General features: G+C 34.2%; 1 protein-coding gene, 1 long non-coding RNA gene and 1 other non-coding gene across 3 annotated transcripts; 1 reads left to right on the top strand and 2 right to left on the bottom strand.

Moving 5' to 3' along the window:
• Positions 1-5,061: 5,061 nt before the first annotated feature.
• Positions 5,062-13,061, bottom strand: LOC133876036 (uncharacterized). Its single transcript, XR_009901518.1, has 4 exons — positions 12,879-13,061; positions 11,753-11,863; positions 11,532-11,638; positions 5,062-6,703 (listed from the first exon to the last, which is right to left on the bottom strand). It is a non-coding gene; the product is annotated as an uncharacterized LOC133876036 (long non-coding RNA).
• Positions 13,062-17,576: 4,515 nt separating this feature from the next.
• LOC133876571 (U5 spliceosomal RNA) lies at positions 17,577-17,694 on the top strand. Its single transcript, XR_009901565.1, has one exon. It is a non-coding gene; the product is annotated as a U5 spliceosomal RNA (small nuclear RNA).
• Positions 17,695-19,190: 1,496 nt separating this feature from the next.
• Positions 19,191-19,735, bottom strand: LOC133876232 (homeobox-leucine zipper protein ATHB-52-like). The gene has a single exon (XM_062314517.1). It carries the CDS (start codon positions 19,695-19,697, stop codon positions 19,191-19,193), a length of 507 nt encoding a protein of 168 aa, XP_062170501.1. The 5' UTR covers positions 19,698-19,735.
• Positions 19,736-23,327: the final 3,592 nt, after the last annotated feature.

Raw genomic sequence — 23,327 nt, forward strand, 5'->3', positions numbered from 1 at the left:
CTTGGAAAGTCTTCATGATCATGGCTATTGATCTACTTTCTACAACTCTGTGCAACGTAAAGTCTTGCTAGATGAAGAAAATATGGTTGTCATTTCTTTTTCCTTTTTCTTTTTTGATGGTGGGATCTTCTTTATATATATATATATATATATAATCTCACTTGAACTCGATCGCACTAATTAATCCACTTTACCTGGCCTTGACCAATTGGATCGATGTATATGGAAAAATTGGCAATGAAGACTATGAATTTTACCTAATTCCACCACTCCTTAAAGTTTGAAACCATGGAACTATCAATTCTATGGTGCTCCCTAAAGTCACCAATTATAAGACAACACCAAGCAAGTTGCATTGCGAGATTTTGCTATCAATAACATCATAGAAAAAACACACATGCATCAGCCATCATGCATGTTGTATTACTGAAGGGGATAATTAAGCTATTATTGGCATAGGGTAATGCTATACCAATAATTAGTTTTATTTTTTAATTATAACTCTATGAGATAATTGTAAGATAAAAATATAGTTCATTACATATAAGTATATAAAGGAATAGGTGGAACATAAGACCCTTGCCGGTCACTTAGGCCTACCATGTCTGAGGTTGAAAGCATGATCGAAGGGCGAATGGTTGTTCCAGACATGATCACAGAACTACGCACCTACACTGAAGATATGAGGTTTAATTAAGGCCATGAGAGACCTCCATCGACAAGGGCTTCCTAATTCCACCACTCCTAAAAGTTTGAAACCATGGAACTATCAATTCTATGGTGCTCCCTAAAGTCACTAATTATAAGACGACACCAAGCAAGTTGCATTGCTCAACTTCTTGCTGCAAGATTTTGCTATCAATAACATCATAGAAAAACACATGCATCAGCCATCATGCATGTTGTATTACTGAAGGGGATAATTAAGCTATTATTGGCATAGGGTAATGTTATACCAATAATTAGTTTTATTTTTTAATTATAACACTATGAGATAATTGTAAGATAAAAATATAGTTCATTATATATAAGTATATGAAGGCATAGGTGGAACATAAGACCCTTGCCGGTCACTTAGGCCTACCATGTCTAAGGTTGAAAGCATGATCGAAGGGCGAATGGTTGTTCTAGACATGATCACAAAACTAAGCACCTACACTGAAGATATGAGGTTTAATTAAGGCCATGAGAGACCTCCATCGACAAGGGCTTCGAGTGGAAAGGCAAGAAAATTATTACGGAGTCTTTTCTTGTTGTGGTCGATCCTTACTATTTTCTCGAATGATTCATTTCTCCATTGCCTTATGAAACCATTTTCTTTTTCGATCATAGCTAGTGATGGAATATTCTCTAATATTGCCTAGGAAATTCTCGCCGAAGTTTTGTCCTTAATCTAAATCAAAGAATTTTTATAGAATGAAGCAACTGGTGACATGCTTGGCATGAGTTTATTCTAGGAAAAATGAGTGCTCCAGCTGCCCCATGCGGTGTTGGAGTAATATCTACATACAATGATTAAATGATACATCTATAATGAGCACAAAAATTACAATCCCACCATTTATTCTTCAACTGCACATTTGCCCAGCGTAGTACGGCGCAACTCCTTTTGGCCCTTGGATTCTCTGGCTCTTAATTTCTCTAATATGGTAGAATGGGTCAAGCTGATTATCTCCCCAACATCTCTAGGGATCCCTATAACTGATCACCAGAGGTTTCAAATATTTGCAGTTGTGTCATGTGATCTTATGTGGCATTACCAAAATAAAGCCTTTCATGATGCTCTCTCCTTTGATGCTGTTCAAGTCTCTCAGCATATCAACAAGATTTCTATGGAGCACTTCACTGCTTGGCATTAAGTCCCAGCTCCAGTGGAACTCTATCTACCTCCTACAAGTCCTGGCTACAAAATCAATTTTGACACAACAATCCGGGATACATTTTCAGCACAAGCAGCGGTTTGTCGAAATCACCAGAGTCATATCATTAGTATGATCTCCTAGATTAGTTCTCATTGTTTGCCAAATTACAACGAAGCCTTAGCTGCGCGTCTAGCCATTTCTCTTGCTACTTCTCTTAATCTTGAGAAATTTATCATTGAGGGTGACTCTCAAGTGGTTATTCTATCTCTGCAACATCCCCGGAATCCTCTTGATTGGCGCATCTCATTTGTTATTTACAATATCATTGACTCTCTTCCGGCCTCCATTTCCTGTAGTGCTAGAAAAGTCAATACAAGTGCAAACTTTTGTGCCCACTCAGTGGCACATTGGGCCACGACCAGATCTTTTTCTAGACGCATTCCCACTGCTCCTCCTCCCCCTCCCTCAATCTCTATCGTAAGTGAAAAAAACCCACCACCTATAATATTATTAAGTTGTTAGTTGCTTTATTGTTTATTTCTGCATTAAGCTTGTTAGATGCTTGTTTCTTGTTCAATGTACTTAAATAATAATAAAAAGACTTAGATATTTGAGTTGTGCAAGTGCTTCTAAGGACTTAGGAATCACTCCAGATAAATTGTTACTAGAAAGATCCAAGAATTCCAAACTTATCAATTCACTAAAAGATTTAGGAATTGAGCCTTCTAATCTATTGTCTGCCAATGAAAGATTAACTATATCTTTGAAGTCACCAATTGTTGTTGGGATATCACCAGATAATTGATTTCTTGATAACTCTAATACTATCAACACCTTCAAATTTCCAATCTCTAATGAGAGAGCCATTTAGAGAATTTGATGACAAGTCGACCATTAAGATATAAGAGAGGCTCTACAAACTCAAGGGAATCGTAGAATTTAATTCGTTGAAGTGTAAGTAAAGATATCTTAGAGAAGTCAAATTATTTACACATGTAGGAATAGGTCCAGAAAGCTCATTATGACTTAAATACAACTCAAACAAGCTCTCTAAATGACAAAGATCAAATGGGATGAGACCTTCTAGTCTATTATTACCAACTCTCAATGCTTGAAGCTTATTCAATCTTCCCACAGTAGTTGAAATAGGTCCAGCCAATTCATTGAACTGTAGAGACAAAGTCATCAAGTTGCTTAAATTTCCTATATCTCTAGGAATGCTGCCCTTAATATTGCAATGATCTATGTAAAGTTCTTCAAGAGAAGTTGGGAGATTTCCAATGGAATCAGAAAGGATGTTATTCAATAGATACCTAACAAATCTAACTGTTTTAGATATGTCAAATCTGACAAAGAAGAGAAAAAGTTGAACTCCGGAGTAGAAGATTCAATGGTCAAATTATTGTTTGCTACGTTGAGCCACTCAAGGAACCTTAAATTACCAAGTGCTTTAGGAATTAAGCCTGAGAATGAGTTGTTGCTCAAGTCTAAGAGAGTGAGTTGTGAAGCATTAGAGATAGAGCTGGGAATTGTTCCACTTAGTTGATTTTCCCAAAGAAAAAGTTGATGAAGATTTGGAAGGATGAAGCCTACATTTGATGGAAAATGGCCTGAGAAGTTATTGCAAAGCATTGAAATTACTTATACTGTTGAGATGTTAAATATCTCAAATGGAATTGGACCAATAAAGTTGTTGAAACCGACATCAAAGATCTCAATGCTCTGTAGATTACTAATTTCACTTGGTATTACACCTGTCACAATATGAACAACAGTGCATTATTATTAAAAAAAAAAAAAAAAAAAAAGTGCTTTAAATGAATCGTGCATACAAGTGAACAAGTGTAATAAACCAACAAAAACTTCAAATTAAGAGCTAATTAATAAATATGGATATATGCAAAAGCAGTCCATGTGGTTGGCTTAAACTATAAATCGTTCCTTACGGTATAAAAAATAATTCAAAGGTTCTCAGAGCAGACCAAAATAACAATTTAGTCACTGCAGTCAAATTTCGTCGAAATACTTGACAGATTCTGTTAGTATACTACGTCAGTTCCAATAGAATGATAACACGTGTCACTCTTAATAAAAAAAAATATAAAATATATAGATATATAAAACCTAAAAATTAAAAACTTATTTAAAAAAAAAAGGGAGGGGGGGGGGGGGGGGGGGGAGTGGCTCGCAAGCCACACCTAGCTCATGGGCCTAGCCGCGCATCACCTCATAGGCCGGGGTGGTGCGCGAACCACCCCAAAGGTGGCCGGGCTGGCTCAAAGGCCACCCCCTGCTTTTGGGTGGCCTATGCATGGCAACTGCTAATATATTGTGCAGTCAATGAGCCCTAATGTGTATTTTCTTTCTCAGGTTTTTCATGTGTAAATCCTTAAGTACATATATAGCCTTAAGATCACAATTTCTCTTAAACTAATCAAATACAATATGATGAGTGACTTACAATTTTTTTGGCAATGTATATAATTTTTGCAATTCATATTGATCATGCAAATATTTTTACCTTCATATCATATCAGAACGCTTTCTGAAAAAAAAAAAAAAAAAAAAAAAAAAAAAAAAAAAAACGTAACCGTCTTTTGTTGATTTTTATTTTCTTTGTTGACTTTTATTTCTGCTTCATTATTGCAATCGTCTTGATTTTGCTACACTGCTTGGTACGTGTTTACAAGCAGACGCATTAAGAAAAGCTCAACCAACATACCCGATCGATCACCGATCTGTCGCTCGGAAGTCAAGAAGAGGGTCATTAAGAACCTAGTAGCAAGAACCAATAGATTGCGATTCGCAAGAATTTTATTTCTTTCTTTTTTTCCAAGAGATCCTGGTCTGTTTGGATGCAATAGTAGAATTTTGATTCTATTCAACTTTTTGCTACATTGTTTGCTTTTTCCAAAAACAAATCATATTTTATTTAACTTTTTCAAAAACAAATCATCTTTTATTCAACTTTTTCTAAACAAATCATATTTTATTCAACTTTTTCTAATTTTATCTCACAAAGTCAAACCTCAAAATTCATGCACCAAATAAGGATTGAATTCTGATTTCAAAAATCAAACACCCAAACGTAAATCTTTTTGTTTCCTTGTAAGTTGTGGACAAATTATTTTGTATTTTTAATTGACGAGTACCTCAATTTGAGGCAAGAAAAAGTCAATGATGTCATCCATATAATCAATCAAAACATACCTCCAAAATTGTTGAGGGAAAGGCCTAACACTTTGAGCATAGTTAAGTTTCCAATTCCTTGAGGTACTCTTCCTGTAAATTTATTATTGGACGAAGATAATATTTGCAATTGTTTGCACTTGAACAAAGTGGATGGAATAGTACTTACAAAACAGTTACCATTTGGAAACAAATACTCAAACTTGCAACTGACTAAAAACTAAAAGAATACTAAACATACCTCCAAAGATGTTGTTGTCAACGTATAACTCTGTGAGCATGGTTAAGTCCCCAATTTCCAAAGGTACACTTCCAATGAAATCATTATTTGCCAGTGATAAATATTGTAGTTGTTTGCACTTGAACAAAGTGAATATGAGTTGGCCATAAATCTAATTATTAGATATTCCAAGCTCTTGTAAGTTGGGAAGATAATCAAACATATCCATAGGTAAAGGACCATAAAGCTTATTAGCTCCTAGGTTAATGACTTGCAATGATGACATGTTGGAAATAATGGATGGCATCGGACCAAAAAGCATGTTGTCTCTAAGATCAATTTCTTGCAAGATGTACATGTTGAAGATTGAGAATGGAATGGAGCCCGAAAGTTGGTTATAACTAAGATCAATTATTTGCAACAAAGATATATTAGATAGAGATGGTGGAATAGTCCTCGAGAATCTGTTACCAAATAGAAACAAATTTTGAAGTTTGGACAATAGCCCAATACACAAAGGGATTTTTCCTCTGAAGTTATTGAATCCGAAGGATAAGTATTGCATCCGATAAAGATGAGACAACTCATTGGGAATAGAACCATGAAAACTTTTGTTTTCAATGTTTAGACTAAAAAGAAATGAAAAGTTTCCCATGTGTGGAGGAATGGTGCCTATAAGATCCCATGTAAGAAAGATTGAATGTAATGACTCGATTATGGCTGGAACCACAAGTGATACCGACCCAGTTGCAAATAGAGAAGTTGGTGGACCAATTGTTTGTCAAAACATTGTGCGGGTCATAAGAAATTTGAGCCTTTAAGGCAAAAATAGCATATTGATCAATGGTAAAGTAGGGAACAGTTGCAATAACTAAGCTTGCCATGTAAAATTGCAACATGATCAAAGGTGACACACAAAGGGGAAATAGGAAACAAGTTTTCTCCATGATGACTGTATGATGGTCGAGGTAAAGGGGATTAGTGCGAGTTCAAGTGAGATTACATATATATATATATAAAGAAGATCCCACCATCAAAAAAGAAAAAGTCTGTCAATCATGATCACAAAATTTCAGGCAATTTCTTCTTTCAAACTTGTGAGTAATCCTTGATACATTTATTTCCATGAGCATAATTGATTCCACAATGTAAACATGACCTCTTCGACTAAATACATTTATAATCATCATTGACTTACTTTAATCACTAAAACCAGGGGCGGAAATAGACATTAAAGTGTGGGAGAGATAATTTAAAAATTTTGAAGAGACATTGGTACTTTTGGAGGGGATACTACATAAAAAGCATAAAATTTAAAAGTAATTTTAAAACTTTTTAGGGGACATTAGTCCCTTAAAGTCTTACCTAATTCCGCCACTCCTAAAAGTTTGAAACCACGAAGCTATCAATTCTATGGTGCTCCCAAAAGTCACTAATAAGACAACACCAAGCAAGTTAATTGCATTACTCAAGTTCTTGCTGCGAGATTTTGCTATCAATAACATCATATAATTAAAAAAAAAAAAAATCAAAAGATAGTTGAGACTGTGACTACAGCATTATAGAATAATTATAAGATAAAAATGTAATGCTTTACTCTATTGGTATATGAGTAGGTGGAACATAAGACCCTTGCCTGTGCTTTATTGGGTGAACTATATATTTATGAGTCCAAGTGATAGGCAGCTGAAATTTGAGCCGAGTAAGCTTATTTGGATTTCAACTTAATATCAAGGCCTATGCTTGGGTCCTCAAGCGAACACACACACACACACCTAGTGACAGATAGGATTGGGTCTTGTGGATACCTTTCTCAGATTCAATGCCATGTTATCCCCGTAAAGAATGATAACAAAAGAATGACCCTCAAATTCAATGATAGCGACAATACAATGTGCAAGAATCAAGAATAAGAATGTAGAGAGAAAGAGGGAAGACGAAATGCATGTGGAGAATGAATGATTTCAATATTCTGTGTAAATGATACGAAGAATCCTATCTTTATACAAGTATAAAAAGAGAGTAAACTAACTAATTATTAACTATCTTCATTACATCACGTGTTAGTGTAGCTTAACCAATCAACCACTCTAATTGATTAACCACTCTAACCACTCTAATTGATCATGCAAAGTGCGTATCAATCCTAAGTAATCGTCACATACAATGTGGCAATGTGCCAATCAAGTTCTATATGCTTGGTGCGCTCATGAAATATAGAGTTAGCATAGCTGCGATATGTAGGGCAGCTTGACTTTCACAACAAATCAATCCAAGCTGAGTATGAAGAAGCTGCAAGTCCTTAAGCAGAGCAAAATGCCAAAGAAGCTCGCAAATGACAAAGGCCATAGACCTATACTCTGCTTCAACAGATGATATGGAAACCATGTGTTGTTTCTTTCATTTCCAAGAGATCAAGGAATCACCCAAAAAAAACATGTGTTGCATATAGACCATAATCTTATTGTTTCTTCTTTTGTTTATTTTTTTCACTTATTGGCATCTAAATAGGACTCAGGGATATACCCACCAATTCTACTTTTATTCTTTTTCTTTTTTATCATTAAAAGCGTAAGGCACTCCTACGTACAAGAAAAGCCATCTAATTAGAATGAGCAAAAAGAACAAAAAAATCATTATAATTAATCATCAAAGGAGAAACAAAAGCAGCTGTCCAAATACATAATGTCTTGAAAAACAAATTCCCCATTCCGTTTACATAAACAACACCAATCAGCCACAATGATGTGCCGCTTTCGAAGATTTATAATGGATTCTAGGAAATCTCTAAATTGACTAGTCATTTTGGATTGATAGCGTAGATGTAGATAGTACTTTTCCGTGAGCCATTACAAGTAGAGAACTCCAGACTTTCTTGACAATCTTATTATCAAGAATCTTTTTCCCACGGTTGAAACTAGAATTGACAATATCATTCAACTAGCATAGAACTCATCGAACGTCTCATCATCCTTCATTAATTTCTTCAAACTTATATGTTAACATCTGAAGTTTGAAATTCTTCACAATTTGGTACCTTCATGTGTAATCTCTATGATTTCCTTACCTCCTTAGCAATCTCACAAAGAGAAATTTGCTTGAATTTCTCAGGAGACATGACCATGAAAATAGATTGAGGTCTTTCCTATTCCAATTACACTCATTAAGCTCAACTTTGAACCACTGATACAGAGGCGTTTCTAGCCGTTTCCAACCTTTCTCAGTGGTCATCTAGACACGCTCGTCTAAAGATTTAAGGAAGACTCTCAGGCGAACTTTCCAGTAAGCATAATTGTACCCATCAAAATAGGTGGTACCAACAGAGACTGTGACTGAGCCATTGACAATTGGGGTCAAGGATCACACTTAGGAAGTTAATCCAAAATGAGAGAACCTCGCTTTGATACCAATTGAAATGCGGAATTTACACCCCAATGCTCACAACCAACAATTATGCATTAGAATAGAAAGTAGATATCAAACCACTAAGAAATCATAAACCAATCATACATCAACACAACAAATTTTGAGGATTTTCAATATGGCTCTGTTAGGGAAGTGGCTGTGGCGCTATGCCCATGAGAGAGAGGCTTGGTGGAAATCTGTTGTGGATGCAAAGTTCGGATCTACTTGGGATGGTTGGTGTTCTTTAGACCCCCCCTGGGTCTCATGGAGTGGGGTTATGGAGAATATTAGGAAGGGGTGGAGGTTGTTTTGCAGCTATACTAGACTTATTCTGGGAAATGGATCTAGGATCCGTTTTTGGGATGATATGTGGTGTGGTGAGGTGCCTCTTAAGGAAGTTTTTCCAGTTTTGTACGACATTGCGTGTGACAAGGACGCACATGTTGCAGACCATTTGGTTGTGGTGAGCGGGTCCTATCAATGGGATGTTAGCTTCTTCCGAGCGGCCCACGACTGGGAGGTGGATGTTTTGGCTTCTTTTTTCTCTTTGCTGTACTCAACCAGAGGGAATTGTGATGGGGAAGATCAGCTCTGGTGGTCTCCTTCTCACAAAGGGAAATTTGATGTTAGATCTTTCTATAAGGCTCTTGTTTGCAAAGAGGCTATTCATTTTCCCTGGAAAAGTATTTGGCGGACCAAGGTTCCCTTGAAAGTGGCTTTCTTTGATTGGACGGCAGCGCAAGGGAAGATCCTCACCTTGGATAACCTCAGAAAGAAGCGTGTCATTGTGATTAATAGATGTTGCACGTACAAAATGAATGGGGAGTCAGTGGATCACCTTCTTCTCCATTGCGAGGTTGCACGCGCTCTTTGGAATGCCATCTTTAGTCGCTTCAATTTGTCTTGGGTTATGCCTCTTCGAGTGGTAGATTTATTCGCTTGCTGGTGGACGGGTGGTTGTTCTCAGAGTGCAGCTTTGTGGAAGATGGTCCCTTGTTGCCTTTTGTGGTGTTTGTGGAGAGAACACAATGATAGGCAATTTGAGGACAAAGAAAGATCTATTGAGGAACTCATTTCCTTTTTCTTTCATTCTTTGTACTCTTGGGCGGCGACGTTCCTCGCACCTTTATCGTTTAGTTTTAATGATTTCCTTGTTTTGTTTTCTTTTTCTTCTTAGATGCCTTTCTTTTATACTTCATGTGTACTTGATTGCGCTTTTTAATGATATCTCTCTTACTTATCAAAAAAAAAAAATTATTAACAGGGTGAAAACCCTTTGAATAACACATCAAAGATAAAACCACTCAAAGCCGACCAAACCCAATAAATCAACACAAAGAAGAATTCATAATACAAGCAAAATACACTAAACAACCCTTCTAATGAATTAGATAGACATCTATACGCAGACAAGCAACCCCCACTTTCATTCTGTTGTAGCAGCTGAACTTTTCATTGGGCAATTCTTCTTCTTGATATCCTTGCCGACCCACTGGTAGAATTAAGATTGTTTTTTATTTAGAACAACTTGTGGTTTGATCACTCCAAGAGAATAAATGTTATTCAGCTTATCTCAAATGTTTCTCTTATCACACAACGAAATTGCTAAGTTTTTAGTGTATAGAATCTCTCAATATCAGCCTTACTCATCTCTGCTCAGCTTCTTAAAATAGCGCCTTCTAAGTCCTTTCATCAACTTGGAAAAATCAAACCGAAAACCTAAAGTCGGTTTAAGTTTTATGTGGTGTTGTCCGAACATGTTAGTGAGATATCCAGACATCCTTAGGGTTTCTTGCCTTATACTGCAAGTTGCTTGGACACCATCGAACACAACTGTAGACCAAAGCTTCTGTCTCTCAAATAGTCTGAACAGGTACAAAGGCCAAAGCAAACGAAACCTTTTGTTTCTTCAAGTTGGACATGAGCGAACGGATCAACAAAAGAAACATTCTATCTGTGCAACTGTCCGGACATCAGTAGACGAACCAGCAAACGATGCACATTGCCTGAGTATTTTGTCCAGACACCAGCGGACAAGCCTGCGAACGAAGCTTGATGTACTTGATTTTCTTGAACATTTTTCAACCCAAATCCTAAGTGCAAATCTACCCGACCACAAATTACATACACATTTGTTTTGAGCACCAAATATGCCAATTAAAAACCTAACACCTTTTTTAGAGGTTGGGCTTGGACCCACAAATTTTTCCGAGCTTATGCTTTCAACTCAGTATTTCAAAACTTGAGGTCAAGTTTTTTCCAACCAAGGGAGAATGATGCAAAAGGAAAAATGCGAAATATTGGTTTGTAAGGGTTATAAGAATTTCATTTTATGTTTTATTTAATTTCAAGAGTCAATGGGATTGTCTTTGGTAATTCAATAAGTAGGTGATTGTCCTAAAGGATTTTAGGAAATTTAATAAATGGGTGTTGCCCTAGATTATGTTAGGTAAGTCAGTAAATGGGTATTGCCCTAGGGTTTAGTCTCTTAAGTCTATTTAAGTGCCTCTTGTGTCTCAATGAAGACAGACTTTGATGGAATAACATTATAAGAAATTGATTCTCTCTTTCGCTTCCTCCCTCTTCTCCCTCTTTCTAGCTTCTTCTCTCTTTCACTGGAGTGTTGAGATTGTATTGTTTGAGTTTTGCTTTATAAAGTTTTAATTCATCCAAAAAAAAAAAATTGTATTAGATAAAAAATAAGAAGTAGAAAACACTTAAACACAAAATTTTAAAATAGAAAAACTAAGAAAAAATGTAAAAAATCTAGTAGTGAAAATTTGTAATTCTTGCCTATCCTTTTAATAGTCCAACACTCAAGAAACTCCACAGAAAATAATAGAGAGAAAACATACCTAGATAGCTTCTATAAATTGGCATATTATAGGATGGTTTTGTGGAACTGAAGATGAACTAGCCTTGAGCTTCGCAATCTCATCCTGAACTTCTTAAAATTGGTGAACTGCATTTCAAGCATTAAATTAACAAATCAGAGAAAATGAAGAAAAAAAATTATTTATATAAAGACAAAATCATTCGAAGCGGAAAAACTTTGCATTATATAGAGTTCAAGCACCTCTCCTCCAGGCTGGCACCCATCTCCAACAGAATGAATTGCTGATGAAAAATGTGTACAGTCTTCATACGTAGCCAACAACTCAACAGCTGCATTTTCAAGCTCTTTCACCTGCAGTAACATCCAATTACTAATTGATCTTTATTGCCAAGTACCTAGAGTTTCCCATCATCTTCAAAATGCAATTTACAAAAAGTGGAGTTTTCAATCATTTTTAAGTAGAACACCTACCGTCACGAAGATAAACCCTAAACTAATAATGTGATAACTCCTATAATCCAACCAAAAGGCAGAGAACAAATCAACAAAGGCATCAAGAAAAAGCAGCTATTATACAAGAAAACAAGAGATAATATAATGGCTTCAATTTTAGTGGCGTTAATATAGGTTTTTGAGGTTGAGGCCATTTATATGTCAATAACATTTAAATTAATCCTTTTCTTTCAAACACAAATTCTTTTAGCCTCAACAACTCAAATCTAGGAAATCTTGGTCAACGCAGGATCCATAGAAAGCTCCACGATATAGGGTTCTCAGCATTTGTCAGGTGATGGGTACCAAAAAATCAACTCTCCCCAAATCCGACCGACTGTGCTGCCTAGTCGAAGCGCTTATCTTAACTTTGGGTAACACTATGAATAGGGCATGTAATGTCATTTGGGTAGGAATTCGAAGCACTTATCTTAATTTTGACAGCGAAAAATCATATTGTATTCTGCTACGAAAAAAAAGTAGTTCCAATAGGGCCAATCAAACAGTAACTTTCGACAATAAATTAGGATCAGTCAGCACTGAGTTTTAGCATTTACCAACTCTTAGAAAGCACTTATCTTGCTTTAAAAGCAAAAGCTTCCCATCGTGTTTACTCTCAGAAAACAACGCAAACTTCTTTCAAAATCATAGTATAGACTACCTTACGGTTTAAATTTCACTACATAAAGCAATTATGGCATAACCGCTTCCAAAATGCTGAACAAAAAGCGCCTTTGGGGGTACCAGGCACTGCTTGACCAGCATTGTCAAAGCACTTGAATTGCTTTCCAAAACCAAAAATGGAAACAAGTTTGATTCCCAAAATCAGCAAAAATTACTTCCAAAATGGTAAAAAAACAGGGGAGAAATTTACAGCGATGAGGGACTGATTGTGTGACTACAGTGTCGAAGCTGCAGCTCGGATTCTTCTGGTGACGCCGGTGGACCGCGAAGCCGAAGTGGAGGCCATGGGTAGTCGCTAGGGATTTGGAGTCGGAGAAACCATGTTTGGTTTGTGATCATTTGGGGTTGGGGGAAAGTGAGACGAGAGGGAAAAGTTTTCCCACCAACAACGCACCGTTTTAGAGCTTTTTTGTTTTTCTTATAAAAAAATAAAAAAATAAAAAATAAATTATTTAACCTTTCTTAAACTTCCACCACTTTTACAATTACTCCTAAAAGTTTAAAAACTCTCAATTTGATATATTGAATTTTTTATTTTATGCAATCTTACCCTCCTATGAGGGTTTAGGGTTAAATCAAACGGTCAAATAATAAAATAATCCTTATTCTCATGTAAACTTTATAAAATTACAAAATTACCCTTAAACTTAAATTATCCCCTTCCCTGAAAAAAGGTATTTAAGGAATTTCAACATCTGTTAGGATTTAATAAAAAATAATTGATGGGTGAGATTGAAATTTTTTAAAGTTCAATACACTAAATTAAGAGATGTTGAACTTTGGGAGATAATTGAAAAGGTGATGGAAGTTAATGGGAGTTAAGTGAAGTTTTCCATTTTTTTTATTACTTTTTCGGCCAGTTATTGAGAAGAATAAAGATTTCCTCCAAACTGGAATGAACCAACTTTGTACAAGCCAATCTATGAAAATGACATTTTTCGGTGAAAAACACTTATTTTTTTAATGAGTAATGCTTTGGAACTCTTTTTATCTAAAAGTTTTCCCTTTGCATTTTTGTGAAACCACTCATTGCAGTGGTCTCAACTTTTACAGAGGCGGAGAGAGGGGGTCGAGAGGGGCAAATGCCCCCTTCACCTCCCAAAACTTTCCCTTACTTCCTGTAGAATTTTTTCGAATATTCTTGTTGCTCCACCCTCAACCACTCATTAGGGGACAAATTATTTTATGTAGTAACAAGATTCACAACTCAAGACAATGCTATGTCACTTTTCAGTCTTTTAAGGCGTTTTGGTAAATTAGGAGGTTAGAGGCAGCACAAAGCTATTCAATCTGTTTAGATGAAATGAAGGTTGAAGACGAAGTTTTTATTTTTTTGCAAAACGCATCGTTTAAGCTTTGTTAAAGAGTTTGCAAACACATTGTTTCACTTATTTGCTGGATGCCTGGACGTTGGTTTATCTTAATAAAATAAGAGTAATGATTTACTACCACATAAATATACAACTTTTCACCATCTTGCCTATGTGGTAAGGTAGTTCTTCACCTTAATTTATTTTTTAAAAAAAAAAAATTCAAAAAATAGTGGGGGACCACCTTACCACATAGGTAAAGTGGTGAAAAGTTGTATCTTTGGGTGGCAGTGAATCATTATTCAAAATAAAGGTTAAAGTGACGAGAGCGTAAGTCGTGAGAGGCCAATTGACATTTGACACCCACTTTAATGAGCTGTTAATAGAGAATTTTTATTGAGCAACAAGCCAACTTTGCCTTACGCCCACTCACCATTTATTATTATTATTTATTTATTTAAATATTCAGCAAAAACGCCCACTTTAATGAAATTGAAAGAGGCCTTTACTTAGTTTTTTTAAGGAACAACCAACTTTAGAAAAAGAGTAAGAGACCTAAAAAAAAAAAAAAGAAAAAAAAAAGAAAAAAGAAAAGAAAAGAAAAGACATATTTGGATATATATTTAAGACTATTAGCAATAAATAAATCATGCTATGATTTCAATGTATGTAAACTCGTTGAGCACAACTTAATAAATTAATACTAGGTGCAACAAAATATATTGTATGTTACATTTACATGTTTTAGCGAGAATTAAATTCTATTGCATTATTTATTTATTGCATTAGTTATATTTTTTTTAATATTTTTAATTAACTTTTTACGAACTTAAGATTTTTTTCTTTCATTTATAAAAAAATATATATATATTATTTACTTCTCTGAACCAAAATCTTGGCTCCACCACTGCTTTTACTTATTGTGAGAAACCATTTTTGTGGACTCGACTTGAGCTCAAACTGATTATTAAATGATTGTTTATTGAACACGAAACTATGTTCGATTATTAAACAATTCATACTCGTATAAAATTCGGCTCGAATAGGTTAATATTCGTGAACAAGCTCGTATATATTAGGTTTAACTCACTTGTTAAGTTCGACTCGTATATATTTTATTAATATGTCCAAATATATTAGTATATATTAATAAAAATAGCAGTATATTACTTATGAAGTAACAATACTCAATATATATATAAGTATAATTACATATAATGATTACATATAATGATACACACTAACGTATGCTTATAATGTATAAAATATATAATTTTATAATGCTATACTTATATGAATAGTACGTGCTGTATATAAGTATAACATTATAGAATTATATGTATTTAATAAAAATGTATACATGCACACTATTCAAAAGGCACGCCTCCACGGTGAGCATGGTTTTAACCGGGAGGGGGTGGTTTCACGCCTCCCCCTCCCGATGCTGATTTCTCTCTGGCTCCTCGTGAGTCAGGGTGTTTTTTTGTTCCCCTGAGTTGGTCCAGTGGGGTTAGTTTTCTCCCAACCTCTAGGGTTGCAGAGCTTTTGTTTCCTCCCGGCTAGATCCGGTTGAGGCTGACCATCCCCTAGCCTTTTTGGGCTATGATGGCTTTGTTTATTTGTTTTTCTTTGTTTTTCTTTCGTTTTGGCATGATTGTTTCATCTCAAGATGTCTTCTATGGGGAAGTGGCCGAGCCAACATGTCGTCGACGAGATTTTTTGGCCGGATTTTTTTACTTTTTGCTTTGATTTTGGAAGCCAGATTTACACATCTCCGCCAACTTCTGATTGACACGCGCCCCCCAGCCGAGTTCCCCGGCGGTTTCCGCCCCTTCCGCCGCAAGCACCGGTCGTATCGATTGTCGATGATCTGCGCGTGGTGTCCATGCGCCTAGGAGCTCTCTGCTCCTTGGTGCGCGTGTGGTCACGCTCCACCTTTTTTCAAGTCGTGCTCGGTGGCATCAGGTTCTCCGGCAACGGATCTTCGCCTGGGTGGGTCAGGTGACGGCGCGTGTAGGACACGCGCCGCCGTCCGGCGTTTTTCAGCCCCCTCTCCCACTGCCGGCAGCTTGTTATTTGGGCTTTCTGCTTTTTATGTTTTGTGTTTTTTATCTTGTTATCTCCGGTCTCAGCCTGCTTGTGTTTGGATCAAATTTAATGGGAATATTTGTTGGTAAATTGCTAGATTAGCCATCTTTCTTTAGAGAATGAGCATTATTGTAAGAGAGGCTCAAAGGTTCTTCTTATAAAATTTGTATTTCTACTTAGGCAGCTGTTTTACTAAGCCAGATCCTTATAACTTAGAAAGTTGGAGGGTCATATCTCTTACTTTCAAATTGTAAGCCTATGGGTTGTTTGCAGTATTAATGATAGCTCATGTTATTTTGTTCTAAAAAAAAAAAAAAAAAGGCATGCCTCCACAATTCTATCAATGTGACACCCCGGCCTTATACAATAATGATGCAATTAAAGGTCTGTGGTTCGGACATTACACATTAGAGATAACCAATTTCACAGTGGAAATATATATATGTAATAATGTTCAGTACGCTCTAATATGCTATGTGAGGATTATATATATATATATATATATATATATACTGAACATTATTACATATGCTTTTACGGTATTTTTATTACCAATTAATGCAATTTCTTTGAAGGAAAAAATATATTTTACCCCCTCAAAATTTAATCACTTCTATCTCTAATATTTAAAAAAGTGACAATGTACCCAACAAAGTGTTCAATGTAACCACTCCATTAATTATTTTTGTCTTCTGTAACGGAAATTATTGAAAAGACCTAAATACCAGTACTTTCTAAAAAAAAACACAAGAAATAAGAAAAGAAATAAAGAACAAAAAAAACAAAGGTATTGCTATAGCCACCCTCATAACCCATGGGGATGGTTCGGTTAGGCCCAATGGACTAAATGGTGGTGGGATGGGGGGTGGGGGGGGGGGGGGGGGGGGTGGCGTATTTTTTCAGTTATGCACGTGCGGCACACGAAAGCTATTTTTTTTGTCAAAGAAGACGGAAATGGTTAACAGAATGGTTACATTGAAAATTGAGAAATGCTAAGAGTATCAAATCTTTTATCAAGAGATTAATATCAAGATGATGTAGAGCTTATTTCACTAGAGAATATCAAAATAATTAATAAAAAGAAATGCTATAGTTTTTAATGAATCACATCATTTCGATACTTATCTCTTGATAAAAGATTTAGTACTTCTAACATTTTTTATTGAAAAAATATAAATTTATGGATATATATATATATATATATATATATATATATATATTGACATATCTCGAAAAAAATTGAATCCAGTTTTTGATACCACTATAAACTATTTGTAAATCTGTCGCAATGATTTATTTTACATTTTTTTCTCTTTAATTATTAAGGCGTGGGAAGTAGGAGGCACTGTGAGGCCCATATGTGTTCCGTCTACACGCGCGCACTAGCTAAGTGCGTTTCTCATTGTTAGTCCCACACCGGAAAGGAGCAAGAAAGTCATTACAAAGAAAATTGTATAATAAGGGAAATAAGCGATTCTCACAAACCACGCAGCCGCGCGGTGAGCACAAAGCGAACTATTCTTTCGCCTTTTACTAAAGAATACCGTGTGCTCGCCGCAAACAGCGGCATACGCCATTTTTTTAAGGAGTTCCCTGTCAAGAGGAACTCCACATATCAGTTCAATTTTTTGTGTTATATTTGAGCCAAAATTAGTGCTGCAACTTTACTATGCAAGGATTCTGTTGTTACGTTATAACAGGGTTGTTAGGAGAATTAACAGATTACGTGTATGTATTTTTCATCAGAAAATTTATCAACACTTTCATTACTGGCAGGAACGAAGGGTTTCTTTGTACTGCAATTATCACACCATAAATGCTTTTGAGAACCATATCGGCCCCCTACCTTGAATCTCAGGAACTGCTTAGCATCTTGTCTCATTTGCACTATCTTTCTCCAATATTAATTAAAAATTTCATTTACTATCTATGAATTTTTATTATTTTTGTAATCATACACTTAAAACTTTAAAAAATGTCAATTTAATATATCCATCTTTCAATTTTTTGATTACCTCTTCTGTACATGATGCGTCCGTCACGAAAACAACTATCGGATGTAAGGCCAAACATAAACATAAATATCTGTGACTATAGAGTCAAACCCGTATAATGTTAAGCCCATGACTAGGGGCAAAGCTAGAATTTAAGATTTGGAAGGGCCAAATTAAAAGAAAAAAAATTTAGGGGGCCAAAACCATAAAAATAACAAAATTTAGAGGTAAAATTATATATATATATATTTTGGAAGAAACCCCTGGCCTTGGGGGGGCCAGCTCCGCCCCTACCCATGACCATTATAATGCATGTATAGATATACCATTTCATACAATACAAATATTGTTCATTTACTTTAAGAAAATCAGAAGTAATTATTTATCCATTTGAAATAGTCTAAACATATTATAAAAGTAGTAGACTCAGGATATATCATTTTCAAAAATTAAAGCATGCTCAATCTTATGACTTATCGCATATTAAGTAGAATCAATTCTGTAAGCATTTACTTACCTCAATCACTTATCTACAATTTTGAACATCTCAAACTCCCTGCTATTGCGAAACATACCATAATATTAAACATAATACACTGAAAGCTTCTTTTTTTTCTTTTTCTTTTTCTTTTTTTCATTTGTTAGGATTTTTCGTTAAATCATGTCAAAATTTTCAAAACACCTGTTTTATATATATATATATTCAGACATGAATATTTTTGCAAATTTCGTTAAATTCTGACCAAACTCTTAAATTTTTGTATATTTTTTTTTAAAAGAAAGAAAAAGTATTTTAGGAATTTTGACACTCATCCGTTAGGAGTTAACAAATAATTCAAATTAACATATGGGTGAAATTGAAAAAAAAAAAATGAAAGATAAATACACTAAATTAATACTTTTTAAAGTTTATAGGTATAATTATAAAAGTGATGAAAGATTAGGAGTGAAGTTTTTCCTTTTTTATTTCCTTTAAGTTTTGATATCTACCAGTAAAAAACAAAAAATCTAAAATAATAATTCGTCATAGAATAAAACAAAACAAATCTACGTAGAAATAACCATACTAATTTGTTTTTATATTCAAGTTTCAACCACATTAATTTCTTGCTATTCCCAGCTTGACCTATCTTCACCATTAATCAAAGCAGCAAACAGTTCCTGATCATCAATTGGCAAAAACCCGCCATTCTCTAAGGAGCTCGCTGACTCATCAAAAGAGATAGAATATTTACAAGAAAATCGAGGGCCTGTTTGTTTCAAAGCAAGAGCCATTTCTCGAGCTTTCTCCAGCTCTCCTTTAAGGCGCTCCAAATCTTTCTCGAGCCTCCTCTTTTCAACCAATGCATTTTCCAGCTGTTGCTGAAGCGCGTTGTAGTCAAGCTCAAGGCTCTGGTTCTTACCCCGGGCTCGCCTGTTTTGGAACCAAACAGCAACCTGTCTTTGGGGAATACGGAGTTGTTTTGCAAGCTCAAGCTTGAGCCCAGCGTCTAGTTTGTTATTGGAGGTGAAGCTTCTCTCTAGGAGCCTCACTTGGTCGGGGTTCAGCCTCTTTTTGTTGTGTTTGGGTGGGCGTACATGTTTTTGGTTTTGGTGGGTGTGAAAGAAGAAATCCATTGATGGAAGTAGGGAGATTTTGGAGATCGATGGAGGATCGTGATTAATTGTGATGAAATATTGAGTGGGTTTTCATTCTTTTTAGGGTGCGTTTGAGATTGCGATTTTGTAGATAAAAAGTGCGATTTTAAACCAAATCGCAGAAAGTAAACCGTTTGCAAACTGCGTTTTTAAAAAATTGCGATTTGAAAACGCAGAAAAGTGCTTATTCAAATCGCAGGTAATGATGTGCTTTTTTGAAAACGCAGTATTTTAAAAGGCTAAACTGCGATTTTAAAGCCAAACAGCGATTTTGCCAAACGCTTAATTGCGTTTTTAAAAATCAATTTTTTAAATCGCACATTTTAAAATCGTTATTTTTAAATCGCACTTTTTGAAATCGCAAACCCAAACGGACCCTTAAGGGTTTAGAATTAAGGCGGAGGCCCTATCAAGAAAATTGAAGAGGGTCTCTCTCAATTCGATTAAGATATTTTTAAATTTTTTGTCCGAATTTAATAGAATTCGTGCATGTGATTGTGAGATACCACTTATAAGGTTTAACTCACTAAATAAAAATTGGGTTGTCCAACCACTTATCCAGTTAGATAGATCCCATAATGGTCGATCTCTTATAATCGTCTATCTAAATTGGATTAGGATCCTAGTTTTGACAATTATCTATTTGAATTTGAGAGATTTCGGGTAGGTGATTGTGAAAGACCACTTATGAGACCCACCTGAACAAATAACAATTAGGCTGTCTAACCACTTATCCGATCAAATAGTCCCATAAATAGTCTCTCACAATCATCTGCCTGAATTCTCTCAAATTCTGACAAATAATTGTAGAGGAATCTGATTCGTTTGAATTTAAAAAAATTTGAATATACGATTATAAGAGACCACTTATAAAATTTACCTGATAAAATAAAAATTTGAGCCGCCAATTACTAAGTTATATGGTCTAATTGATGGGAAGGTGGCTTTTCATCATATTCATGCATGCACGTGGATATCATGTGGGGGCGGCCCTACTCGTGAAAGTATTAAACATTATCTGTTATGACTTTGTGATGATCATCCTTTAATTAAATTTATATTTCTTCTATAACTTAATTAATGTGAATAATGATAATAGATTTTATTTATTTATTTATTTTAATCATGCTATTTTCAAGCACGTACACTTGGTCCTATAAGCTGAAATTAATCTACCAATGGTGCTTCGATCACATATCAAATTTCGTATACCTAGAGATGAAATGGTTCATCTGAATCATCTCCATTGAAATGGACAAATATTAATGGAAAGGATCCTATGTATTAGGGGAGAATTTTGTAAGGCCATTGATATTAACTAGCGTTAGTTAATAATTAATTATAATAATAATAGTAGTTGGGAGTAAATCTTATCGCGGGTTCACTCAATCACATCTACATATATGGAAGATAATCAATTTGTTAGAAGAAAATAAATACTGAAATAATAACTGCATAATCCTCTTTAACTAGGAATACATACAAATATTCCAAAGAGATTAGGGACTCCGATATTTTACTGATACTTGATCTCATCTAGAATGCAGAGTTCTACGAGTACTCAACTACCAAAAACCCTGTAAAACGGACACAATGCATGAGGTAAAGAGAATTGGATTCCTCTAATTAAAAATCCTAACTCATTACTTTATTTTCACTCCAAACAAGAATGCTAACTTAAGTATAAAAGTATCCTCAGTCTTGAAAGTAACCCATCGCTCTAATGCCAGTCAGAGCATACAAAAAACTGCATCAACAATAATAATAATAAGTGTCTTAAATGAACTATTAAAGATAAATTACTGATAATTTATTAAGATAAATTATTAAGATCAAAATTAAGTAAGTAATGTCAGTTAATTTTTGTTGCAGAAAAATAGTCTAAAAAACTAGAGCTATTAAGATAAGATAAATGCCCTACAATTAATATATATGTCAAGCTCAGGTGTACGTACAAACAATATTTCTTATCACTTGCACTTTCAAGGCACGTACATTGAATAAAGGATTTGATCAACAAAAGGGAAACGAGATGAGATATTCATTCATTCAGATACTGTATACTAATTATCCATATATATATATCTTGAAGACTTGAACTAGTAGAAGCTCTTTGGATCGAAGATCCCAGAACCAATAATATTGATCGACTTTACATCAATGATTCAATGATATCGATGTTGTGTCGTTTGGAGAGGCACCGTTTTAGACCTTTTTTGTTTTTTTTTTTTAAAAAAAAAATAAAATTATTTAACCCTCTTACTCCTAAAAGTTTTAAAAATTCTCAATTTAGTATATTGAATTTTTTATTTTTTGCAATCTCACCCTTTTAGTGAGGGTTTGGGGTTAAATCAAGCAGTCAAATGATAAAATGACTATTATACCCTTATAAACTTTATAAAATTACAAAATTATCCTTAAATCATCCCCTTCCTTAAAAAAAGTATTTTAAGAATTTCAATAACATCCGTTAGGATTTAACAAAAAATAACAAATTAGTGAAATTTGAATTTTTTAAAGTTCATTACATTAAATTGAAAGATTTTAAACTTCAAGAGGTAATTGAAAAAGTTAAAGTGACGAGATTGCAAGTCGTGAGAGGCCCATTGACATTTAATTAACACCCACTTTAACGAGCTGTTAATAGAGAATTTTTATTTAGTAACCAGCCAACTTTGCCTTACGTCCACTTACCATTTAGTATTATTATTTATTTATTTCAATATTTAGCAAAAACGCCCAGTTTAATGAAATTGAAAGAGGCTTTTACTCCGTGTTTTTTAAGGAACAACGAACTTTAAAAGAAAAAGAAAAAAGAAAAGAAAAAAGAAAAAAGAAAAAAAAAAGTCAGAGACATTAAAAAGAAGAAGACATATTTGGATATATACTTAAAACTATCAGTAAAGAATAAATCATGCAATAATTTTAATGTACGAAGACTCATTGAGTATAACTTAATAAATTGAGAAAAGTACACATAACTCTCTCAAACTACCATTCAATTGTCAATGTACCCCCTAAACTACTAATTGTGTTAATGTCAATTCCCGAAACTACCAAAAAATGTCAATGTCCCTCCTAAGACCAACAAAAAGACAAAAATGACCCTAATTTTTTTTGAATAAGACAAAAAAATGTCCTCATAAATTCAAAAAATTAAAACTAAAACTAAAAAACTTACAAAAAAAATAATAAAAAACTAAAAAAAAAAATTTTAAAAATTTAAATAAAAAACGAAAAATAAAATAATAATAAAAAAAAAGAACAAATTTTTTATTCTTTAAAAAAAAGCAAACAAAAAATAACAGAAATTTATTTATTTTTTTTAAAAAAAATAAAAAAAATGAAAAAAAGAAAAACCAGTTTTTATTAAATTAAAAAACAAAAAAGAACAATTTTTTTTAAAGAAAAAAAAAACGAAAAAACAAAAAATAACTAAATTTTTTTTTAAAACAATGAAAAAAAAACCAGTTTTTATTAAATTAAAAAAACGAAAAAGAACAATTTTTTTTTAAAAGAAAAAAACGAAAAAAAAAACTGAAAATTATTTTTTTAAAAAAAATAAAATAAATAAATAACAGTTTTAATTTTTTATTATTTTTTTGGAAT

This window comes from Alnus glutinosa, chromosome 8 (genome assembly GCF_958979055.1).
Source record: "Alnus glutinosa chromosome 8, dhAlnGlut1.1, whole genome shotgun sequence".
Taxonomy (NCBI): domain Eukaryota; kingdom Viridiplantae; phylum Streptophyta; class Magnoliopsida; order Fagales; family Betulaceae; genus Alnus; species Alnus glutinosa.